The following is an 18,387-nucleotide window of genomic DNA, read 5'->3' as shown; positions in this document are numbered from 1 at the left end:
ATATAACATAAAAAATGAAATAAATGAGATGATGTACTGATCAGGGTTGAGATGGATGGAGTTTCTGTAAACAGAACAATTGCGTTTCCTTTAAATGGAGAGAGATTGGAAACAAAAAGAAATAATCATCTTGCTTTTTCATTGTGTTATTTGAAACCATTAACAGATACTAGTCTGTTACTATATGGGCCAGTGTGAAATTGAACTAATTTTGTTGTTGTTGTTAATGCTCACCCAAGGATATGTTTTTCATTGAAAGAGAGTGGTAGGGAGGGGTGAGGAGAGAAAGAAAGAAACACTGATGTGAGAGAGACCTTTTGATTGATTGCGTCCCACATGTGCTCAGACTGGGAATTGAACCCACTACCCTTGGATGCGTAGGCTGATGCTGTAACCATGGAGTCACGCTGGCCAGGGCTGAACTAATGTTTTACATTCCTTTATAAAGAAATCTGGAGCAAAATTTGTGTTGTGCTTTTATTTACTCTGGTTAGCAGAGAACTTCCAAGTTCTTAAGGCCAGCAGTGTCCTGTCCCATTATGAAATTTCTGGAATTTGTGTCCTGTCACTGTTTCTCTGAGTTAAAAAATATAGTTGGCTTTGAGCTTTCTGAAGTCATTTTGCAACTTAATGTCCATATTTTTCTTTCTTTACTAAAACATATTTTCTAAATGATTTAATTGGAAACACAGCTTTTCTTTTTATGGTTTATTTCTTAGTCTGGTTTCCCTGTTTTTCTTGAATGTATTGGCTTACGGTTTTTAGATTAGTAATTAGGTTCTTTTAAAAAATGAGTACATTATTTTGTTTGTTTTTAAATCCTCACCTGAGGATACTTTTTCTGTTTATTTCCAGACAGACTGGGAGGGAGAGGGAGAGAGAGAGAAACAAACATCAATGAGAGAGACACATCGATTGGTTGCCTCCCACATGACCCCAACCAGGGCCAGGGGCTGAACCACAACCGAGGTACATACCCTTGACCCGAATTGAACTCGAGACTCTTTAGTTCATGGGCCGACACTCTAACTATTGAGCCAGATCAGCCAGGGCTGAATACATTATCTTGAAGCACAAATAAATGACTAATACTTAACAGCAACATTTTCAAATGAAATTTGCTTCATTCATTTCTGGAAAGGGCCAATGAAAAGAGGCATAGCTGTCTGTCATTTTATGTACTTAACATTTTTAGTCTTGTTTGAGATTGCATTTCCATTTCCATGAAACTTAGTTTATCTTAGTTTGTGGAGAGATTTAAAGACACCAAGTAGTGATCTTGTAGAGACATCAATTTAAAATTAAAAAAAAAATTGTTTTGACATCCTCATGGGTTTCCTAGGGAACTTATTTCAAGATGGTAATTAGGATGTTATTGATTAATTTTATGATGACGGAGCTGGCTAAGCTGGCTGAATTTTTCCTAGCTATTTTTCAGTTCATTTCCAAATGATCTTAATGAGCTTTGAATTCTGTTTTTGAAATAAACTTGATGATGTTATAATATTTTTTGGGGAAATATAGGACTTCTTTTGAAGAAACTTTCTGAAATCATTTCAATATTTGTTTTCTCAGAGTCCAGTACATTGGAGGTGTTTAGTAAATGTTTCTTGAGTAAGTTGGATTGTCCTCTTTGTTTCTACCTGGTATGGTGTTGACACATTTCAACTTTAAGTGGGAGGGAAAAAAACCAATGTGGAGCACCTTCTCTGTGTCATGAACTTTTACAGGTGCTTTGTATGCATACATCATAGAAAGACAAAGTAAAAGCTAGTCTAGTGTTCCATTTTTCTAGGCTTTTTTTTTTTTTTATCTTTACCTGAGGACATTTTTTTGTTTTTGTTTTTTGTTCAGATAGAGTGGGAGGGAGAGAGAGGAAGAGGGGGAGCGAGGAAGAGAGAGAGAGAGAAACATCGATATGAAAGGGACACATTGATTGGTTGCCACCCGCACGACCAACCAGGACTGGGGACGAACGGCAACCGAGGTACGTGCCCTTAGCGGGAACCCAACCCGGGTCTCTCTGGACCGCAGGCCGTGCCCTTAGCGGGAACCCAACCCGGGTCTCTCTGGACCGCAGGCCGACGCTCTAACCGCTGAGCCAAACCGGCCAGGGCCCATTCTTCTAGGCTTTAAAATTTTCATTTTTATAATAATATCTCTTAATACTAAATTGTAATTCAATGTCAGTTCTTGAAGGTCAATAAATATCTAGTAAGATCTCTGTTGATGATATCGTTTATTTTGATGTTCATATTGAAAACTAAAGACAAGTTCCTCTTTATAGTCAACAACATGTTTCTGTTTTTAAATTCCCAGGGCACTTTTTGTTTTGAAGAATTAATGTATTTTCTTTTATCAAATAGTGTGATAGTATAGATTCTCTTTACTATAGATGACAACCTGCCACGGAGTTCAGAGTTAATTTTAATGTTCATGTGTAGTAACCATCTTGTTTTGGGTTCTCCATAGAATTAACTGCCTCTTTGTCCTTTTTCTGTTTTCTGACTTCTTAAACTAGTCTGTTACTTATATTTTTTCATCATTCAGTGTCTTTATAGAATTATAATATAGATTATATAAGTAGTTGCTCAAATTAAGCAATCATTAATTAATATGTTTACTCTTTAAAATATACATATTTTAAATTATACAGCTAGAACATTAAATGTAGCAAAGTACAGATAATCAAAAAGAAAATAAAATTAATATTTTTGCATGCAATCTGGTTCTTTTCATGCGTATATAAGCAAATAGCCTTTAAAAGTAGCATTATGCTGTACATACAGTGTTACAACATTTTCTCCACTTGCTATATTATAACAATTTTCCATTTCAGTAAGTATGGTACCCACATAACTTTTAATGGCGTGACAGTATTTCAGTGTAAGAGATTCTGTGGATTAATTAACTGATTTTTTATTCATAGATATTTATGTTATTTCCAGCTCTTGTCATTATGAACAACACTGTAGTTAGTATTCTTTAAGCTAAATGTTTGCGTACATATTTTAATTATTTCTTTAGGGTAAATACCAAGGAATAAAATTGCATTGTCAAAGGCTTTACATTTTTAAGCCTTTGGTTCATAGTTCCAAAATTACCCTCTAGAAAGCGTGTTTTAATTTATACTCCTCATCAGCAGTGTCTGCTTTTATCCCTTTCCCGGTACACATGAATGATGATTATTTTGTATTTAATAGCTTTATTATCAGATACCAGAAAATAGCATATCAAGAATAATTTGTAAACAATGGACACAGACAGCAGTGCTGGGGGGAAGGGGTTGGATCAGGAGGAAGGTGTCTATGGGGGAAAAAGGAGAAACATCTGTAACAAAAATAAATTAATGAATAAAAAACAAAGAATAATTTGTATATCATTCAGGCATATTTAGGATGTGAAGGCAATTAAACTGGGACATTTCATCAATTGTTGAGGTTAATTTGGTTGGATAGGTGAGTGGACTTTTCTTTTTTTAGTGGAAGCTTCAAATTTGAACATTTGGGCAAAGAGAGAAACCTTTTTTTTTTTTTTTTTTTTTTATCCTCACCGGAGGACATTTTTTGTTCAGGTAGAGTGGGAGGGAGAGAGAGGAAGAGAGAGAGAAACATCGACGTGAAAGGGACACATCGAGTGGCTGCCACCCGCACGACCGACCAGGGCCGGGGACAAACCGCAACCAAGGTACATGCCCTTAGCGGGAACCGAACCCGGGTCTCTCAGGACCGCAGGCTGATGCTCTAACCGCTGAGCCAAACCGGCCAGGACGAGAGAAACCTTTTTAATTAAAGGAATAATATTATTTACTTGGGTGCTTTACCAGGTCAGTTTCAGAATACTCTTACGAATTCAGCTGTCTGATTTATTACCACATATATGTGGCACCCAACAAATTTTCTTATATATGAATTATGTATTGATTTCTAAATTTTAAAGGAATATTAAAAGTAGATTTGGGTAAGTTTTACTATTCAAAACTTAATGATCAAAAGATAAGTAAGGGACTTTTATCCATCTCTTCATTTTTTCCTGTCATTTACTCTGTGGATTGTGAAGAACTTGAAGGGTCTGATATTTTATTCTACTTGCAAACTAATAAGCTAGTCTATTATCATCTCATGAATGCTGGTGGAAGACACAAGACTCCGTTTTCTTAGCACTCTGACTTGTTAAGTTGTCATTACTCAGCTTTTGTTAATCAAGTAATCAGTTCAGCTCAGCAAAGATAAATAGGCCTTTAAAGAGTTTATAACCTAGTACAATCACATTAATTATGATCAGAAGTAGAATAAGAAATGGTCAAACAACATAAAGTGTTAGTGGTATCAACACAGTTCTTTAAGGAATCTGAGTAAGTCAAAACTTATTGTTGCCCTGGCCGGTTTGCCTCAGCGGTTAGAGCGTCGGCCTGCGGTCCAGAGAGACCCGGGTTTGGTTTCTGCTAAGGGCACATACCTCGGTTGCAGTTTGTCCCCGGCCTGGTTGGGGTCGTGTGGGTGGCAGCCAGTCGATGTGTCTCTCTCACATCAATGTTTCTCTCTCTCTCTCTTCCTCCCTCTCTCCTTCTTGCTCTATCTGAAGATGAATGCAAAAAGCATCCTCAGGTGAGGATAGGATAAAAAAAAAACCCACAAAACAAACTTATTGTTAACAGGAGGCTGCAACTTTTGAGTTTGGTTTTGGATTTCAACAAGCACAATGTATGTGACTAACTGGGTAGAGAGGAAATACCATGAACGGTGGCTTGAGAGGAAGACAACATAGGGCAGGAGAAAGGGAACAGTAGGTTGTCCAGCAGTAGTTTTTTAACTGGATTTCACTGGTGGTTTGGATGTGTCTATTGTATTCTGGAACTAATGCACGCCTATGGAGTGCATGCGTTGGTCCATAGTTATCTGGGTAATCAGCATTCCTTCTCTTGGCTGGAAGTAGAGGGGTTTTCTAGTCGTTTGAAACTGACTCAGGTATGGCAAAGCCCAAATCTAAGCACCTTAAAACTATCGATGTAATTTAGATAGCTGTGTGACTTTTTTGGGGGTGGGGGGGTGGATTTTGGTAGATGTGAAAGAGCCAACCAATGTTTAGAATGTGGCATACAGCTTCCAGCAGAACAAATAACAATTTGCTGGTTTAAAAAAAAAAAAAAAACTTTCTAAGAATCCCTACTCTTAATTTGAGAGTGTTTTTACACTTAAATACTACCTTCTTTTTGGTGATAATTTCAGCACAGGTGTTCATAGCATTTTATCACTTGAAACTTTGAAAGGTGAATTATATATTTGAATTATACATGCTTGGCTTGTTTTATAGTACAGTATTAAGCTGTCCATGTGATTAAGGCCATTTAATAGCAATTAGAAAAACCTGAGAATGGTACTAAAGGAAACCCTTCTGTCTAGTTCACAATTTACTTAGTCAACCAAGTTGGCATCATTTTTACTAGACATATTACATATGCCTTCATGTATATATACATATTTAGTATTAATGATAAAATTCCTGGGAGTTGAAAATGGCTGTTTTTTTCACCATGGTGTTTTTTTTTTTATTTTTTTATTTTTTTATCATCCTCACCCGAGGATATTTTTCCATTTTTTGTACAGATAGAGTGGGAGGGAGAGAGAGGAAGGGAGAGAGAGAGAGAAACATTGACGTGAAAGGAACACATCGAGTGGCTGCCACCCGCACAACCGACCAGGGCCGGGGACAAACTGCAATCGAGGTACGCGCCCTTAGCGGGAACCGAACCCGGGTCTCTCAGGACCGCAGGCCGACGCTCTAACCGCTGAGCAAAACCGGCCAGGGCTAAAATTTTTATCAATCTAATGGGTGGATGAGAATTACTATCATTATAGTTTTAATTTACATTTGTCTAATTGCAGCAAAGTTGAACATGTTTTCATATATTTAAGAGCCATTTAGATGTCTCTATTTGTGGTGTATTTGTACCTTCTTCTCATTTTACTGTGATTTCTGGTCTTTTCCCTCCCCTCAAACTTTTAAGGGTTCTTTATAAATGTGGGATGTTATCTCTTTATTGTGATATATGTTGTGAACATCTTTTCAAGTTTGTCATCTGTCTTTTGCCCTTGCTTATGGTATTTTTTTGCCATGCAACTTATTTTTTTTGTGTGTAGTAAAATTCATCAAATTTTACATTTATTACCTCTGGATTTTGAGTCATTATTAGAAAGCCTTTCCCTCTGTTTTCTTCTTGGGCTAGTATAGGTTTTTGTTGTTTTTTTTTTACATTTAGATCTCGTCTGTCTTTGCAGTTTATTCTTGTATATGATATGATGAGTGAGTATAATTTTGTTTTTCTCTTACTGACCATCCAGTTGTCCCGGCACTATTTATGAAAAGACTGTCTTCACCTAGGTGAAGTGAGGTTCTATCTTTATTATGTACTATATTTTTATATGAGGCTGGGTCTATTTCTGGACTTTTTATTGGTAACTCAGTAAATTTATAAATTATCTTAGGCAGAGCTGACATCTGGATGACATTGAGATATCACAACCAAGAGTGAGGCATATCTTTCTATTTTCAAGTCTACTGTATGTCGTCAGTTTTCTTTATAGAATTTTGGATCATTTCTTAAGTTTGTTCCTAAACATTATATATTTTTTGTTGTTATTGTAAATGGAGGTTTCTCATTCACTGTATCTTCTAAGTGGTTAGCATTGTGTTTATGAATGCTATTGTATTTTGCATGTTAACTTTATAACCTACTACCTTGCTGAATATTTTTATTGATTTTCTAGGGATTTTCAAGTATATTATTATTATGTCATTTGCAGATAGAAATAGTTGTATTTCTTTTTTCCCTTCTAATTGTTTTCTTTAGTCTAATTGCACTGGCTAGTACCTTCAATACATTTTTAAATATTAGTGGAGATAGAGGACATCCTTGTCTTGTTCCTGACCACAATAAATATGCCTTATTGAGTTTCCTCATTTAAGGAAATAACCATCATTTTTATTTTCGGATGAGTTATTAGGAATGGCTGTTGACTTTTGTTAGAAGTTTTCTTTAGAATCTACTGGGATAATCATTTGGTTTTTCTTCTTAGGCCGATTAATGTGGCAAATTATATTAATAGATTTTATAAGATTGAATTATACTATCATTCTTGGCCTAAACCCCACTTGGGCAGTCTCACTCCAGAGCTTAACAATTCCTTTATTTTGCTACTTCCTAGTTGAGTTTCAGAGATTTGCTATGCTTACACAAAAGTGTACTGAGTCATATAAGTTAGTATTTTTATTAATTGCTAGATGAATATTTTCATTAATGAGTTTAGAGGAGGGAGACATCCTTATAGAGAATTAAAAAAACTTTTGAGAGGGAGAGGATCACTACCAGCTGTGATATCCTGAGGGTCAATCACACTATACGTATACTTGCTATATAGCGTATTGCTCCTTGCCATTTACCTTGAGGGACATACACCAGAGTCTTATCTTTTTGGTGTTCTGTCAGCATGATTAGTGGTGGTGGATTGATTACAAACTGAAGGAATGCCAGAAAATCTCAAATGATGAAGCAAATATTGCATTATAACAAATAGGAAGCCTGTAAATTAGAATGGAGACATCATTCTACCTGTAGGGGGAAAAGGCAGAATGACTGCTAATAGCTTTTACAAAGCATAGAGGGAGAAAAAACTCATGTATTTTCATTAGGGAGAAGATTTGGGACCATGTATTGTTTCATAAGCATGCTATATGAAAATTATTTTAAAATGTCAGATATGGAATATCTATATGTTATTTTTATCTATGTTATTTAAAGAATTTAGAGATGGTCAAAGGTGTTTGCTTAATTTATACAAATGAAATGATTGAATTATAAATCTGACCTCTTTTTTTAAGTTGTGACTCAGCTCCAAGGATGAATATAAAGCTGTGTTTGCATGCTCAGAAGCATGTCTTTGGAAAAATACATTTATGAAAGTTTATGCTACCACTTTTGAGAACACTTGTCAATTTAATAATTTTTGTAGAATTTTTGATTCTCTGACTATAATTTGATAAATAGTATATGAACAGATATCCCTAATGAATGCTAATAGCCATGTTGATATGAGAATTACTTGAACATTTTCTTGTCCTTGAACTTTCTCTTCAGATATGTCAGTGGAATAAATTTTCTTAATTATCTCTAATTCTTGAATGAATTTGATTAATAACATAACATTTTATTTTGATAAACTTTGTGTTAATGTAAATGTAATAATTTGAAATTTGACTTTTCTCATTTCTTCAGCACATTACACCAGATAGCTATATTCCATGCCTTGCTGACCTGTGCAAAGCACTGTGGGAAGTTATGCTCAGCTACTATAGGACTATGGAATGGCATGAAAAACATGACAATGAGGATACCACTTCTGCTTCTGGTAGGAAATTACTTTGATTAAAAAAAACTATATTGTAATACATATGCCATATTTCTGGAGTAAGGTGAAAGAAAAGGAACAGCATTCTTTCAGAATTTCAGTGACTATAGTGACCTTAAGCTAAATGTTTACCAAAGAAAGTGATTCAGCTATTATAAAACTCCATTACCTTTGGGCCAAAAGACTTAAGTGACAGCACCAATTTCCAGGAATATGTACTGATAGTTATAGGACTGAATTATTAAGAAAGGACTTTAAAGGGCTGCTTTTTTTTAAATCCTCACCCAGGTTATTTTTCTATTTATCTTCAGATAGAGTGGGAAGGAAATAGGGGGAGAGAAAGGGAGAGAGAGAGAAACATCGATGTGAGAGGGCCACATCAACTGGTTGCCTCCTGCAAGGCCCGACAAGGGCTGGGGATGAACTACAACCAAGGTACAAACATGCCCTTGACTAGAATTGAACTTGTGACTCATTGGTCTGTGGGCCGACGCTCTACCACTGAGCCAAAGTGGCCAGGGCTAAAGGGCTTTAAAAAATACATATATGTACACACACACACACACACACATATATATGTATTTACACATATACATACACGTATATACATATGGGTGTATATATACATATATATGTGTGTGTATATATTATATATAGAGTTATAAACTAGGTAAGACATTGAGCTGTCTGAATTTACTATAAAATTAATGCTGAATGTTTAATTTTAAATCTGTTTGGCTGATCTTCAAGTTGTACTAATAAAGCTAGATTCTAAGAATTAACAGTTATACTTTTCTTCCTGAAAATATAGCAGGACTTAAATTTTTCATAAAAAATGTTTAAAATGCTTGACTCTAAATGGAGAAATATATATATTTTTAAAAAATATTTTTATTATTTTTTTTAGAGAGAGGAAGGGAGAGGGAGAGAGAGAGATAGAAACATAGATTGGCTGCCTCCTGCATGCCCCCTACTGGGGGTTAATCCTACAACCTGGGCATGTGCCCTGACTGGGAATCGAACTAGTGACCTCTTAGTGCATGGGATAATGCTTAATCCACTGAGCCACACCGGCCTGGTGGAAAATACATCTTTTAATGACTGTACTATAGTGAGCTAAATAAAGAATAATTTGAGAAATTATATTAAGTATTATATTTAAATTACTTTATTTATATAGTCATATACCTTAAATGATTGCCCTTGAACAATAACTAAAGTTAAGTTTTCAAGGAAAACCTTAAAAATTAATAAATGATTTTATCAGCATTTTTTAATATGGGCAAAATAAATTATAGTGCACTAGTTTTTTTATGTTATATACAATTTAATGTAGGTAGTCAGTCAAGTTATTTTAGGAATTTCTAATTTCTGAGGTGCTTGATTTCTGTGGTTAGGTGGGTAGAGGGACACCAAATCTTATTGCTTGATTAAATGTATGGTTTTGGCAGTATAGAAAGTGTAACTTTCATGTTTGTTTTGACTCATAAGAAGCTTATAAATATAGATAGCAAAAATAAAAAATAAGAGGAAGATACTATGGAAGGATTTTCATCCTTCTAGAAATATTGTTGGAAATGGGGAATGAAGGAAGGGAAAGAAAAAACAGAGAAAAGGAGTGGGTACTGAGCCAGGATTCTAGATCAGTCTAGTTTTAACAAGTTCCTATACTCCCATCCCTGTGCTGTCTTGGAGCATTGAACTTTGTAACCAGATACTTGGTTTTAGATTTTTACTTCCATTTCCTAAAGGTGAGAGCGTGAAGAAATTACTTTATCTTCTCCACATCTCAGTTTGTTCCTTAAAATGGTAGGTCAAAACAAAGAGTCCCATAGGGTTACTGTAAAATTTATTTTTTATTTATTGATTGGAGAGAGAGAGAGAAACATTGGTTTGTTGTTCCACTTATTCATGCATTCATTGGTTGATTCTTGTATGTCCCCTGACAGAGAGTAAACCCGTGACCTTGCTGTATTGGGGAGGATGCTTTAAACAACTGAGCTTCCCAGGCAGGCATGCTGTAAAATATAGAGAAAATGTAAAGTGCTTACACTGGTTTTTGTTAATATCATCAAAGGAATTGGATCAAGAAATATTAATAATAGTGATGATGATGAAATGTACATAGGCCTTTAAAAATATATATTAGTTTTCTTAGGGAATTCCTGGGCCTACTGGGATTCCAATTTTCCACAAAGTATATCCCATTTTGGCAACCTTTATTTTTTTCTAGGTGTGGAAACTGTTAAGACATTTCGGCACCTCTTTTCCTTTTCCTAGTACATTAGTAAGGAGAGACCGAAGGAGAAGTTTGGAGCAAAAGTAACACATACTTCAATATAAGAGTTTAGGGGACATTTTATATATTCATCATGGTGAAGCCTGTGTTTTGCTTCAGGCTAATAGTTTACATGTACAGTTGATTCTTGAACACATGGGTTTGAACTGCATGGGTCCACTTATAAACAGATTTTTTCAATAACTACATATACTATTGTAAATGTATTTTCCCTTATGATTTTCTTAATAACATTTTCTTTTCTCTTTATTGTAAGAATATAGTATATAATACACACATCATACAAACTATGTGTTAATGAACTTTTATGTTATTGCTAAGGCTTCTGGTCAACACTAGGCTATAAGTAGTTAAAACTTGGGGGGGTTAAAAATATTACATGTAGATTTTTGACTGCAGGTGGGGGGGCATCCAACAAACCCCGTGTTGTTCAACTGTCAACTGTATCATGTATGTATATATGTTTACATGTATGTGTTGTTTTCATTGGGGTATAAAGTCAAACTTAAAACTCTGTCTGAGTCTTATAAACTTAGTCCTCTTTACTAAAATTGCTTGACCCTAATCTGTATATTTTAAGACTATTTAGTACTCTGATTAGTCTGGCAGTCAGCTGACCATATCTAGGACTCTAAAAAGTCACTTTTTCACCTAAAAGCATTTCTTTTATATTCACATCAGTAATTTGAAAATTATTCTTCACAGAACTCCATAAAGCTGAAAGGGTCTCTAGATTTCATTTGCTGTAGCCCTAGTGACACCACTGGTACCCGAACCCTTGACTATTCTAGAATAAAACTCTCATCTAGTCCAGGTGCAATGCTCTGAGCTGCTGAGTCCCTAATAGCCAGACCACACAGATAATAAGGCTTAAACTGTTAGAGTGGACAGATGTACATTAGGCATGCATCTAGGGCCTAGCTATGCAAAGGCCTTTTGTTGGTCACCAGTGGACACTCTGCTAGCCCAAAATGAGACAGTATCCTCACAGTTTTGTTGTTCTGCACAGTTCATTCTCCAAAGGCAGAATCTTTTTTTATATAAATGTGTATTTTCAGTTGCTTTTAGGGGAAACTTTATTTTAAAGCAGGTCATTGATCTTACCTGTTGAACTGGACATTGGTAGATTATTTATCTGGAACGGGTAAAAATATTCTGAATATAAATGTTTGCATCAATATCTCACTGTGTGAGCAGTTCTGCAATTTGTAATCTTGTTAACATGCAGATTAATTAATAATGGGGTTAATTGGTCCTGCAGTGTCTTGGTAGTAGGCAATATATTGGTCATTGGGAACCTAGTCTCTGGGATCACACTACCCAACTTGCGTTCTCAACTTCAATCACACATGAACTAAGTTGTCTTAGATGTAGAGTATTTAACATTTCAGGTTCTAAGTTTATCTATTTTAACAAATGGATTTAATCTCAATACCTATTTTTGCCATTGTTTTGGTTGTATAAATAATGAATATATTTTTTATATTTACATAGGCTTATAATATGAAAGTCCAAATGAAATATTATTGAAAATGAAAATGTTATGAAGCAAATATAAAATGTATACCATTTTTTATTTTTAGAAGGGAGTAATATGATGAGTACTGAAGAAACTAATTTTGACCGTGGCTACATTAAAAAGAAATTGGAACATGGACTTACACGAATATGGCAGGTTTGGTTTAAAAAAAAATTTTTTTCTACAAAAGCAATAGAAATCTTCATGTCAAATTGTTTAGAAATTGTTTAAATTTTCTTTATTTGTTTATTTTTCTTGCATATTTAATCATTTAGTTTTCCTTTGGAATAGGCCTGGTATTTAATTTAATTTCTATAATTTGGTTGACAATTCTATTTGATTACACATGGCAGTAGAAAAAGTTTTTTAATTTGAAAATCTCCATTGCAAATATTTCTATTTTCCTTAATTACAATTTAGCTTCTAGTGTCCTAGCAAATGTATGCTTTCCTAAAGAAATTGCTTTCTTATTGAGATACTGTTTATTTTTATTTTTTTATTTTTCATTTTTTTACTTATTTATTTTTTATCCTCACCTGAGGACATTTTTTAATTTTTTGTTCAGGTAGAGTGGGAGGGAAAGAGAGGAACAGAGAGAGACAGAGAGAGAGAAACATCGACGTGAAAGGGACACATCGAGTGGCTGCCACTCGCACGACCAACCAGGGCCAGGGCCAAACTGCAACCAAGGTACGCACCCTTAGCAGGAACTGAACCTGGGTCTCTCTGGACCGCAGGCCTGATGCTCTAACCGCTGAGCCAAACCTGCCAGGGCTGTTTATTTTTATTTTATTTATTTGTGTTTTCTTTCCTTTTCATTAATTTTAAACTAAATTAAAAGGATAACATAGGTGACATACTTGGATTGGAATCTAATATAGAATGAAGAGGTTTTTTTTAAGTCAATGATTTTTATGCCTTGAGAGAATCTTACATGTTTATTGCCTAAATGTGTACCTTCTTCAGCTTTTCTTTTGCAGTTTAGTAGCTCAGTTATTGTTGTCAGATATTAAATCTTTTAATTTGTTAAAATTTGTTACTTCCTAGATAAAAATGTAATAACTTTTTATTTTCTTTGAAGTTTAGAAGACTATAGATCCTTTGACTATGTTATGGTCTCTTAAAATGTATTTTTTTAGTTTTCTAGTAGGCTGATTTTTAGTTTGACAATCTTTTATAGGATTTCTTTTGAAAAAATTATTTAGGTAAGTACAGGGTGGGGCAAAAGTAGGTTTCCAGCTGTGACTGCATGAAACACAGAGTTTATTCTTTTTTTTTTTTTATCCTCACCCGAGGACATTTTTCCATTTTTGTTCAGATAGAGTGGGAGGGACAGAGAGGAAAAGAAAGAGAGAGAGAGAAACATCCACATGAAAGGGACACATCGAGTGGCTGCCTCCTGCACAACCCCACCTGGGGCTGGGGACCAATCGCTACTGAGGTATGTGCCCTTGGCTGGAATCGAACCTGCAACTCATTGGTCTGCGGGCCGACGTTCTAACCGCTGAGCCAAACCAGCCAAGGCCAGAGTTTATTCTTGTATTATTATTTATTATTGTAATATTTTCCATACAAACAACTGTAGACCTACTTTTGCCCCACCCTGTATACACTGAAACATAAATTTTCCCAAGAATCACAAAGCAGTTATAATTTAGTGCTTTTTTAACTTTTGATAACTTTACATTGGATATGCTCTTTGAATTTTTAATTTAATATTTAAAAGATGTTCATGTAGTAGTTGTAAGAGCTTCAACTTCTATATTTTGCCAGGGTCAAATATGAGTTGTTTCTGATTGTCTCCTAATAGACTCTAATTGTACTTAGTTGAAAATTATAGAGTTTATAGATTTTTCTGGTAATTTATTGTACTTTGAAATATTGACCTGGCATTTAGCATAGCTAGTTTCCATTCAGTTAGGCAACCTGATGTCATTCCTGATACAGGAAAATCTATTAATAAACAGTTTGGTAAAGCTATTCTTATTTAAATATTTGGCCAGTTTAATAAAAGTCATCATACTTTTGAGTATAGTTATTGTGTTGTAGGTTTCAGGGTTTAGAATATCTTCATCTCCACCACTCCAAAGTCCCCATATTCTCAACAAGTTCAAGAACAGGACTTTGCATACTTTAGGAACTCATTGAGTGTTTGTTAAACTGAAATCATAAGTCTTGATGCAGTTGAAATCATAAGGCTCAATGCAATTGAAAAAAATAAAAGCTCTGAAAAACAAAAACTTTTGATAACACATTAAGCAGGCAAAACCTGACCTGAATTGAACTTGTTTGGCAGAACCTGATCAATATTAGCATTAGACTTTTTATAGCATTTATTTATCCTATTAGAGTGAATATTCATATGTTGCAGCAATATTAATGTGTTTTATTTTGGTATACTGCTCCAGACCCCACTGGGAGTGTTATATAACATATGTTATACATAACCATAATACAATTGTGAAATTACATATCTGCAGTCACAAATTGCAAAGCACAAGGATCATGTAGACATTTATCATTAGTATGTTAGCTATAGAGATAATGGTAAAGGGTGATTGAAAAATGTAAGATATTCAACATTTCTGATATAAAACTAAACTCAAAATCATAATCATTTTGATTTTGATTTGAAAAGTTTTTAGAATTTTATGGCAAATTTCTCATGCATTTTGACAAAAAAAAACCCACAAAAAATGCTGTATCAGTTATGCTATGTTGAAGACACTATTCATGGATTTGAGAACATGGTGGTGAACCTGTGGTCCTTGACCTCATGGAGCAAACAAACCTAAACCTGTGAAAGTTCTGGTCTTTCCAGATTTTCTTTTTCATCTTTAAATATTTGATATGTGAGAAATGACATTTTAAAATGCTTATTATTAATTTCTTTTTACTAAAGAGAGTTAGGGTTACACTATTTCTACTTTTTGTAGATTTGAGATTTTCTTTATATCCTAGTATGCCACCCACTTTTAAAATTCTTCTTTGGGCATTTGAAAAATAACTGTGTTTCTTTTTGTTATTAACTGGGTTCTATATGTTTTAAAGAAAGCTTATATCCTAATTGTTTTTTTTGTGTGTTCTTGGTCTGCAATTATGAGGGAGGAGTTTTAATCTTCCAAAATTACTGTAGTTTTGTCAGTTTTTGTTTTTTTTTTATGTCTAATAGCTTTTGCTTTTTTACACTTGGATGCTATGTTGATTGATGCTGCAATGCTAATAACACTTAACCTTCTTTGTACATAGTTCCCATCATTAATTTTAAAAAATAGCTCTTTTTTTCTAAGGCATTTTGATATGAATTCTAATATGTTTTATTATTACTATTGCTATTTTATTTTGTTCATATTTGTCTGGTAAATCTTTGATCATCTCTTTATTTTAAATATTTTTGGATCAGGTTTTACTTGTGTCTCCTATAAATATACTAAACTTTTTTCAAGAGAAATTCTTTATCTTTTAATATGGCAATTGAATCTGTTTATATTTATTTGTGTTTTAATTCATACTTCTCTAATTATCAGAGAAATTGAATATTTAAAATCTATTAATTATTGATTAGTGAATTATTTGCTTATGTGTTTTGTTCATAGGTTTTAAATAAATTATGTCAGAAATTAGTACTCCTTTGTATATAATTTATTTATTTTCACTTATAGTTTCAGTATGTAGATGGTTAAGATTTTTATGAGGTCAAACGATTGACCATTGTTATTTGTGACTTATGTTACATTTATTCTTAAAATATTCTTTTCTTTGTGAAGCCCAGATAAATATTCATCTGATAATTATAAATATATTTATTTAAGCTTTGGATTAATTGCTATATCCCTAATACCTAGAGTACTGCCCAATACACTTAACAGATACTCAGATTATATTTTTGCTTTATTGAATTAATTTTAAATCCTTTGAAACATACTAAAACATATTTATTTAATATATTTCATATTCCTTTTGATATATGATATAAAGAGAGGACGTGAGTCCCCCCCTTTCCTGCTCTAGTTAGTTTTTCTTTCACACTTGCTGGATTATCTTTTTCTTCCCTCTTTATTTGTGACTCTTCTTTTTAGCAAGATGCAGTGAAAAATGGAGACTTAGAAGATAGATATATCTGGATTCAAGTCTTAGCTTTGTCATTCACTCAGGTTTCTCCTCTTAGGGTATGATACGTGCTTGCTCAACAGGGCAAATAGTTGTACAAATGTAAAGTTCTAATTGTAATGACTGAAACAAAGTAAATATCAGAAACAGTGCATTTTACTGCTATTTATTAAGCTCTAGTGTATTAGCACTATTTCTGAGCTATTCTATTGCATTGATTTCTCTGTATATTGCTAGTGTTTTTTTAAAAATGTTTTTAATTTATTTAATACAGGAATACAGATAGTACAAGTCCTCCAACATTACTCATAACCTTTTCCCATATTTTCAAAGCTTTATTATTTTAAAAGCATTTATAGTCTGTTTATTATTTCCAGTGAATTTTAGAATAGTTATTCTGAAGGCAAGTTTTGGTATTGATTTTAGTTAGAATTTCACTGAACCTCTAGATTCATTTGAACAAATTGACATCTTTACATTATTTAGTCACCATCCTCTTCCTTGATGTGCAATTTATTGAAATTTCTTTTATTTCCCATTAGAGTTGTTAGTTTTTTTATAGGTCTGATATTTCTTATTAAAGTTATTTCTAAGTATATTTCTAATATCTATTTTAAATGGGATCACCCCATTTTAAAGTACTACAGCAGGTATACATTAAAACTATCAATTTTTATGTATTATCTTATATATAATTACTTCAATAGTTATTAGTTCTAATAATTTTTGATTTGATTATTTTGGGGCCTCTCGTCTGCCAAGCTATACATAAATAATGGTGATTTTTATCTTTGTGTTCTGTATGAGGATGTAATTCTTATCTTGTGCGGGTGTATGTATTATACCTGATGTTCATGGAATTATCTCTGTGATATCACCTTAAGGACATTTGCTATTGGCCATAGATATTCTTTATCAATTATATGTTTCTGTCTCATTTTAATGTGTAACCATTGAATAAATGGTTCTAAGAATTTACTTTCTATATTTTGTGTTTACTCGAATTTTTTTTTTTTTACAGGATGTTCAGCTAAAAGTAAAAACCTACTTGCTTGGAACTGATTTATCTATATTCAAATACGATGATTTCATCTTTGTTTTGGATATAATCAGCAGGTAGTGTTTGAGATCTTGTCTTATTCTTTAATTTCTTTCATTTAACGATGAGATCTGGACTTTTTTTTTTACTGTAATAAAGATGCTGAAATTTATATAAATATTTTTATTCAAATAGGTTGATGCAAGTTGGAGAAGAATTTTGTGGTAGCAAATCTGAAGTTTTGCAAGAGTCTATTAGAAAGCAAAGTGTCAATTATTTTAAGAACTACCACAGGTAAGAACTTTAATAAAATATGAACAGACTTATTTAGATGTTAAGGATACCTTTCTCTAATGCTTATTAACCTTCTCGCATTAATTGGTTTAAAACAATTACTTTTGAATTTGAAAGTATATGTTTTTTGTAGCTCTTTTTAGGATGGTTCAGGATTTTTTTACAAGAAAAATCTTGTAAGCTATTCTCTTTACTTATTCATTGTCAATTTTAATATATTCTTTGTCTTGAAGGTCTCAAGATGTTGAGCTAGTTATTAAACTGTTTTCTTTATGGGTGAAAGATGATTATTACATTAGGGCTCACCAAAAGGACTCTGAAAGAGCCAGAAGCCTACTGACTCTGTTAATGGAGGCGTGCCAGATGTCTGTTTCCCAGAGATTGCTTTGTATCCAACAGGACAACTGGAGACCTTTTGGTGTTCCTGGCAACTGACTGCAAGACGTGTGCAGTCCTTCTGTACATAAACACAATAATAGTGGGTAGACCAATATTAAGTTCATTAGTTAATATTGTGTTACTGATTTTAAGTTTTTTCCTGCCAGTAAAGCGTTTGGGGCAGAGTGGAGTTATCAGTGGCCTTGGGTTCCTATGTCTGCTGTGCTGTGCTGCGCACTCGCTTTGCTCCCTATGTGATTTTAACCAGTGCTTTTACTTCAAGCATCAAGTTCCTTCTCTTGAAAAGTGTGAAAGGCTATATTGGAGACTCTGCCTTCTTTAA

At 33.7% G+C, this 18,387-nt stretch overlaps 1 protein-coding gene across 6 annotated transcripts in view; it reads left to right on the top strand.

Moving 5' to 3' along the window:
• Positions 1-18,387, top strand: part of VPS50 (VPS50 subunit of EARP/GARPII complex) — a 126,485-nt gene that overhangs the window by 55,644 nt on the left and 52,454 nt on the right. For all 6 annotated transcript variants that reach the window (XM_036247047.1, XM_036247046.1, XM_036247045.1 and 3 more), the window contains 4 exons: positions 8,273-8,405; positions 12,288-12,379; positions 17,355-17,449; positions 17,568-17,666. In XM_036247047.1, coding sequence (XP_036102940.1) covers positions 8,273-8,405; positions 12,288-12,379; positions 17,355-17,449; positions 17,568-17,666 — 419 coding nt within the window. The remainder of the gene's footprint in view (positions 1-8,272; positions 8,406-12,287; positions 12,380-17,354; positions 17,450-17,567; positions 17,667-18,387) is intronic.

This window comes from Molossus molossus, unplaced genomic scaffold (assembly GCF_014108415.1).
Source record: "Molossus molossus isolate mMolMol1 unplaced genomic scaffold, mMolMol1.p scaffold_m16_p_7, whole genome shotgun sequence".
NCBI lineage: Eukaryota > Metazoa > Chordata > Mammalia > Chiroptera > Molossidae > Molossus > Molossus molossus.
This window is presented reverse-complemented; position numbering and strand designations above follow the sequence as displayed.